This window comes from Mus pahari, chromosome 8, assembly GCF_900095145.1.
Source record: "Mus pahari chromosome 8, PAHARI_EIJ_v1.1, whole genome shotgun sequence".
Lineage (NCBI taxonomy): Eukaryota > Metazoa > Chordata > Mammalia > Rodentia > Muridae > Mus > Mus pahari.
Genome location: NC_034597.1, coordinates 26,195,974 through 26,203,686, shown reverse-complemented (window position 1 = coordinate 26,203,686; position 7,713 = coordinate 26,195,974). Strand labels below are relative to the sequence as shown.

The 7,713-nt window shown below is 52.9% G+C and overlaps 1 protein-coding gene across 1 annotated transcript in view; it reads right to left on the bottom strand.

The window, feature by feature from the left end:
* The window catches only part of Grid1 (glutamate ionotropic receptor delta type subunit 1), a 738,391-nt gene extending 730,930 nt beyond the window's left edge, over positions 1-7,461 (bottom strand). Inside the window, exons 1-2 of the mRNA XM_029541717.1 lie at positions 7,047-7,461; positions 4,182-4,337 (exon numbers count right to left, since the gene is read on the bottom strand). Of these exons, the coding sequence (XP_029397577.1) occupies positions 4,182-4,337; positions 7,047-7,461 (571 nt within the window). The remainder of the gene's footprint in view (positions 1-4,181; positions 4,338-7,046) is intronic.
* Between the last annotated feature and the right edge of the window lie 252 nt (positions 7,462-7,713).

The window sequence follows — 7,713 nt, the reverse complement described above, 5'->3', positions numbered from 1 at the left end:
TTCATGGATGCTTGAGAAAAAGCCAGTCATATAGCACATGGAACAGGATATAACTTCATTTATAAAACACAATGGAAGAAAAGAAGCCTGGAAGGAATGAGAATTCAGTAGAATTCGGGGTGGGGATGTTTGGCTTCTTGCTGCCTTCTGCACCTTCCAGGTTTTATGTAATAAGCATGCGCTGGCCTCTTTCTCTTCTACATTTTAAAAGTAACACATGTTCATTGTAGCCGTGCATTCCTTTAGTAGCTGGGGGCTTGGGGGTAAAAGCTAAAAAATGAAAAGGTCATTTAGGGTCCTCCCTCAAGGAATTCACTAGCTTAAGAAACTATGTGGCTGAAAATACCAACAGCCCAAAGAGACGCTGAGGAAAAAGTCATAGCTGTGTCAAGGAATAGTGAGGGAATTAGTGTTTACTGAACACCAACCTCGGGCCTTATGCAGGCAATTTATACATGTCTCATCTCATTTAATCCTTCCAATAGTCNCAAGAGGCAGCAACTACAATTATTCTCTTTTAACAGATCTAGAAGCAGCAGCTCAGCACTGGGCAAGACTACCCCAGGTCGTGCAATGAGCGAGGTAGGCTTTCTGCTAGATTTCTCTGGGCTCCAGCATTCAGGATTCCAGCCATGGGTCACGAAGATGCTGTCTCTCAGATTACAACAACGTATCACCTCAACCCCAGACCCCTTGCTTGGGACACACTGAGCACTTGTCTTCTCTAAGATGAAGACTGAATCCCAGTATGTCCTTGCTCTCCATCCCCCAAATAATGTCTTCTGCAATAAGTGTCCATGTTCAGCAGAAAACGCTGGGATAGCCATCCAGCTAGAGCCAACTACTGGGCAGACAAGTACCCCATAGAACACAGCCAAGGAAGGAGACCCAGTGAGCTGAATACTTGCTCCACAGGCACAAGGCCAGGGGGAGGAGGCTGCTAAGCAATGCTCTGCTTCTCCCAGGGCCTCCAGGGATAGCTCNTCCCTTCCCTTCTAGGCACCAGGAGCTGTGCAGAGTCAGGGAATGGATAACAAGGTGGATTTCAGCCCATGCCATTCTCATTCCTACGGTTGAAAGTGTATGCCAGCTTTAACCACTACACACCAAATTAGTAGCAGCCCCTGGCCAGGGTTCCTCATCTAGAAACCGCCAAGCCGACCCTCGGTATCTAACCCACTCATGCCAGATGTGCAGAAACACTCCCAGAACCTTCTGAGAGTGTCCTCTTACCATCTTGGAGACTGAGACATTTTTCCAGTTTCCACCCCCCCAAAGAAACTAATAACCATTTAAAAACAAACAAACAAACAAATAAACAAACCAATGTCTAAACCAGTAAAAGGCCCTGGCTGGAGCCTTTATTGCCAAGAAAAAGTTGCACTTGGGGCTTGAAGGTCAAATGGCACATAGCTATGCTTTGTCTGTCGTTTAGATTGTTCCACTGGTTGGCAAGTAAAAGACCAGATATGAGAACCAAGTGTGGTGCTGGAGTAAGCCTGGCCTCTAATGCTATACTCAGGTGGATGAAGTAAAAGAGAAGCCTGAGCTACACAGCAAATCCCTGCCTCAACCCCCCCCTCAAAGTTAGATTTTGCAACTGAAGTACAGACCTGGAGAGTCTCCTTTTTCTTTGTTTCTTTTTTCTTTTTTTAAGGAAGCTTTGTCTGGGTCCCCAGANTAGCCACNCATTATGTGAGCATACTGAGAGAGCTACAGTGCATTGTTTTCTTTCTTAAAGATTTATTTATTTTATGTATATGAGTACCCTATCTGCAGACACACCAGAAGAGGGCATTGGATCCCATTACAGATGGTTGTGAGCCACCATGTGGTTGCTGGGACTTGAACTCAGGATCTCTAGAAGAGCAGCCAGTGCTCCTAACTACTGAGCCATTTCTTACTTTTTTTTTAATTAAAAAAAGGCACATCTACATTACTAGGACTTTTCCCACCAACAAGGCACAAATCAGCTGGAGCTGTGTGACAGCTCTTCCTGTCGACAGAGATGGCCTCTCCAGGGACCCAGCTGCACAGTTCATCCTGCCTATGGTTATAACCCTGTGTAAGATTGTCGCCTTCAGTCCCCGGGGTCCTTCTGGTAGAGATAGCTGTGCTTCATTCAGGGCCAAAATGAATGAGTAAAGGATGCCTTACACCATGGAGAGAGTCACCAGAACCCACAATCATAATCGAGGTGTGCTAATCTGATATAGGCCAAAGACAAAGGTCCCAAGGATCCATGATGAGAACACACCCACAAAAATGTCTGGGGTCAGAGGGAACCTGGAGACAGATTGTGGGATGTGGCCACATAAGAAGGACAGGCACTCCCCCATGACTCTACTTCAGAGGACATAAGACATACCTTTGCCCAGCACTGCAAGCAGCACTTCACAGTCTTTTATGTATGTATTTTGCCTGAACACGTAAGTGCATCACATTTGCACAGGTACCAGCAGAGGCCAGAAGAGGGTGTCGTATCGTGTACTTCTGGAACTGAAGTTACAGGCAGTGGCGAGATGCCATATGGGTGGTCGTAATCAAACCAGGGTCCTTTTCAAGAGTGGGAAGTGTTATTAACTACTGAGCCACCTCACGGACCCCACAGATCTCAGAATAAAACACCACCAGCCTCTCCCTACCCATTTAGCACCTCTCTCACCACCTCCATTTAGCTCTTGAGACTGAAGATTTGGGCAATTAAAACATCCTCCACCCTTTGAGCCTTCCTGTTAGGCAGTCCCTCCCCTTCTCATTCTTTGCTGTAGTTAAAACCAGGAGGCCCTCAAAGGCCCCCAACCCCCAACCCATGCTGTATGAAGATCACAGCAAAGTATGTAGACTCGTCCATCCATGGCTCACCTCATCCTTGGCAGTTACAAGCAGACTGGTAGACACAGTATATAACTCAAAATAACAGGCAGACCCTAGGCCCAGCAAGGCCAGGGAGAAATTGACAGCTGAGCTCCCTGCCCTGCAACCCCGCCAGTTCTGGAAAGAAGTCCCTACCTACATGTTATGATTCTGACTGTACCCCTGTATCAGAGGCACTCCGAGGCACTAGCACTACAAGGGAGCCTTGTTTGTAGTAAACAAGACAAAGGGGAGGGGGAAAGAGAATGTTTGAGCAGGTTCCTGCCAGGGCCTTGACCAGAAATCAACAACAGGAAAGGGGGGGCACTTCAAGAGCTGTCAGCTGAGTAAGCATAGAGGGAATGCAGAGGAAGGAACGGCAGAGGGAGCTGCAGTCACTAATGTATCAGAAGATATCAGACAATGGACATCTGTGGATGTTAAAGCAGTAGTAGCTCTCATTACTTTCTGTATGTGTTTTGCCTGCACACATGTAACTACACTCCACGAGTGAGTGCAGGTGCCAGAGGAAGCTAGTAAAGGCTGGTGGCCTCATGGGCTGCCCACCTGTTGCCCCTGCCTCCATGAATCCTAAGCGAGCTAGCTGCGGGGGGGGGGGGGGGGGGGGGGGAAGACTGCTGCCCTGGGCAGCTAGTATTTTCCTGCCATCAGACCTAGTCCAGCTAGGTTCTTTTCCTGAGTGAACAGCGCCCACCTCCGGTCCAGGCGGCAATGTCTCCTAGGTCCACCGTGCAGGCACAAGCAAAGATGGGTTGCTCCAAACACAGTGGAAAGGGGCTGACGACCAGAGGGGCAGAAGCCTCTAGGACTCACAGAGTGTGCAACCAAGCCCTCCTCAGGCTGTGCTACAGACAAGACACACAGGAAGAGCTCTGAGCTCCGAGCTCCCCTGAGCTGCAGGGCACAAAGAGGCTTCTGGGGAAGTGCACAGGGGAAGGGGAACCCAACATGAAGACACACCCACCCACAAACATGCAAGAAACAAAGACCTCCCTGAGCCACATGCCTGCTCGGTGGCGGAGCAGAACACACACGCACATTCACCTGGCCGGAAAGAAGCTGCACAGTCCCCTGCCAGGAGAGCTTTTGAGGTGTGCAGAGGCTCTCCTCTTGCCCAGACCCCACCTAGCCGCCCTACCTTGCTAGACCTGGAAGGACAAGCCACCATGCCTGGCATAGCAGCCAAGTAAGTGCCCAGGAGGCTCTCTACAACTAGTTGGGTAGCAACCCTGCCTGGACCCACTGCTGCAAGGCCTCACTGCCTGTAGCCTAGTGACTCATGCATGGGCTCGGTGACCACTCACCTTCCTGCACCACCTGGAATGGATTATTGGCCTCTATGACCTTGATGGAGTAGGTGATCTTCTCATTCTGCAGGATGTCATCACTGAGGCTCAGGTCTGATACAGCCAACTGGAACACCCTGTAGTCCTTGACTGTGTTCTCCTCGAAGATAGCACCTGAGGAAGAGAGGGGTCAAGACAAAGCCTGGAGAGGAACCCTTCCCCTGTTCCTTTACCCCTAGGGTCAGGCCACTTTTTGAACCACTGGGTACCACGTGGTGGGAGGACTGATGCAGACTTTGGTTTGGTTTAGTTTATAATGCTTTGTTGAGACAGGTTCTCCTTCTGTGCTCCTGGATGCCTTCAATTCATGGTGATTCTTTACGCCTCAGCATTCACAAGTAGCGAGATTTCAGGGATGAGGTACCAGTCTCAAGACTCTGTGTTGATTGTTGGTTGGGTAGATTAAACATCTCCCAACATAACCCAAACAGGGTGTGNTCCCCTCCCCACATCATACATGTGCACGGTTGACATGAATTTCACATGCACAAACACATGCTACCAACAGGTCACATGTGCTTCTTAAGCAAAGCACCTCATGTCCCAGCCATGACCCATCCAGTATGAGGCNGAGGTAGCCTCTGGCTCAGATGCACCTGATGTGGTCCATAAATCCCATCCCAGGAACCAGAGTGAATTCTCCAAAATGATAAGGTCCCCTATCCCAATTCCAGGATGAAGTGATGATTTATTTTGTCTTTTGCATTCCCTGGTGAATGCAGAAGTGAAAAGGTGGTCCACGGCCAGCTCTCCTACACCAAAGACTTTTTTTTCTTTTAAGCAGAAGTCATTGATAGTCAGAACCTTGTATGGTCAAGATGCTACCAGGCCTGGTCCCTNTGCTCTTCGTTTCTCACTTCCTCTTCCTGTACGTATGAAAGGGCTGGGGCTATATCCGAAACCCCTAGACATTCTGATCTAGCAAGACTTGAGAGTCCCAGAAGAAACCACTATTGAATGGTCCTTTTAGAAGCAGGAACAGCTCATCTGAAGCTCTGGCAGNCCTGCCGCTTTCACTAGGTACACAGCTTCCCTGCCCCTGCCCCTATAGTGGAGATTAGTTGAACTGCTGCTCTGGGGGTCCTCCCTGACCCCCACAGCCCCTTTACCAGGCACGGAGGGTCATTGCCAAGGTCCTATTGCTTGGCCTTCTAATTGCCCTGGAGCCCAGAGCTGGGTAGGAAAAGGACTCAGCTCCCAAATTCCTCACTATACTGGAGCAGCAATGCAGACCTTGAGACCCACTCTGGCTCCTGGGCAGGAAGCACATTTTGATCCTTACACAGTACTGGCAACGAAGGGAGGCTGCAGCCCTTAGAGTAGGGACTTTGTCCCTGCCACCCCTTCCACCTTCTGCCCTGCGGGTAACATCAGCCATGTTTCCTCACACCTCTCAACACCCAGTTTATGCTTGTTAGCTGGTCTTTCCCAACTTCCTGAAAGGTGACTGCAGAGGGGCTCCCCCAAAAGCAACTGCTGTTAGTCCCCCAACCGGGCCCAACTTCTCAAGATCCCAGCCTTTCTGCTCAGAACTCCTGATCACTACCTCTCCTCTGGTCTCCCCTTCCTCTGCTTTTCCTCTTCCTCCTCTCCATCCAGAGCCCCCACCCCACTGTCTATGCTCCTTCTGTTCACCCCTACCATCCACACTGTATGCTGGCCCCAAGACTTAGATCAGGCAGACACTCTAGGACTGTCCAGGATTCGGCTGCAGATGCCACAACCAGATACACACACACACACACACACACACACACACACACACACACACACACACACACACACACACTGAGAGCTACACAGACACACACCGGAAAAAGGGCAAGCACTGTGTCCACTCTAACAGGCTGACAGAATGCATTAAGGTGCTCAGCTGGCCCCACACACCCCAACACCCTCTCACAGTGAACACCAAACCCCATGCTAGGTGCATACACACTGGCACTCTGACAGCACCCATCCACACACATACATGGTTCTGCTTTGGCCTCTCTGATCTTGCCCTGCCCCCAATGTTCAAGCTATGACAAGTGGTCCAGTCTGGGGATGGCCCAGTCAGGGTCACTCACCTCAAAAAGGGTCTATCCCAGGTTCCCCGCAGCCATGGCCCTAAGTGTGGGCAGAGGCCGCAGGGCCCTGTGCACTGACTGGAGAGCCCAAGGGAGTAGCGAGGTGCCCACAGGAGTGCCTAGCAGCCAGAGCACAGATCCTCTGCGGGGCAGCGCGGGCTTTCGGGGGAACACCGACTGCAGAGCCCCTCGGCCTGGGGAGACACTAAGTTTGGACGCTGCACATCATTTGCTCTATTAGGTGGCCCCCGCCCAGCCCGTCTGCCCTCCCAGCTCAACAATGTGGATGATGGAGTTGGCCTTCACCTTAACGCACTGGCATATCCAGGGAAGAAGCCACAGCGTCAGCGCTTCCATGTCCCCCTGGTGCGCTGATCAAATGCCTGGGCCCGGGACGAGGCCAAGGGCAGCGCGGAGCGGGGAGGCGCTGGTCCTGGTGCAGTCCCAGGCTGCTCCCCGGGAGAGCCTAGCCTGCTGGTGCATCTTCCCCGCGCTCCCTCTGCTGCGCCCTGCGCCCTAGCCCAGGCAGGTGCGGCGGGGGCGGCCCGCTTCTGTGGCCGTGGCACTTCCAGGAGCTGGAGCGACTCTGGGGGCGGCAGAGGCAGAGGCAGAGGCAGCGGCGGCCTGGCCCGCGCGGCGGCTCCAGGCTGGCTGTGTGTCTGAGCCAAGGCGAGGAGAGAACTGCGGAGGACGCCCCCTCCCCTCCCGCCCGCTTCCCTCCTCTCCACCACGTGACCATGGAACATTAGCTTACCTGCGTGCCGCTTGCCCCTTTGTTGCTCCGAGGGGGTACCCGGTGCTCTGCACTCCCAGCCAGGGGATGCTAAGAGGACCGCACCGTGGTGGGGCCTTGGTCTGTCTGTGGTGAGCCTAGACTTGGTCGAGTGGGCCAGGCCTCCGGGTTCGCTGGAGAAACAGAGGAGGCACAGCCATCGACTACCCTCGGGGAGGGGGAACTTGGAACTCGCTGGCGCTGGGGGGACTTCAGCAGAGATTCTGCAGTCCTCTCCCTGGCCAGAACGGACAGCCGCTCTCGGAACCCAACCCCCGACTCGGGCAGCCTGCAGAGAGACTACAGACCAGGGCACTGAGCCAGACGCCAGGATGCTTAGCGGGCTGGCGGCAGGCTCGAACCCTGACTGTCCGGGTAGATTTCGGTGGGTGTCCATCCCCCGCCCCCGGGGCGGTGCACTGAGCCCGGAGTCAGGCAGGAGGCTCAGACTCTGAAGCCCAAATCATGGCTGTAAACAGGCGCAGACTTGACCGCAGTGCCTGGACATGAGGAGCCAGCAGACAGCGACCTGTATGAAGCCTTCCAGCGCGAGCCCAGGAGGAAAGCTCACTTCCAGCCGCGGGAGCAGAGCGGGGCTCCCGCCGCCTCCGGTGTTCCCAGACTCTAGCTGACCACCCCCATGAAGGTG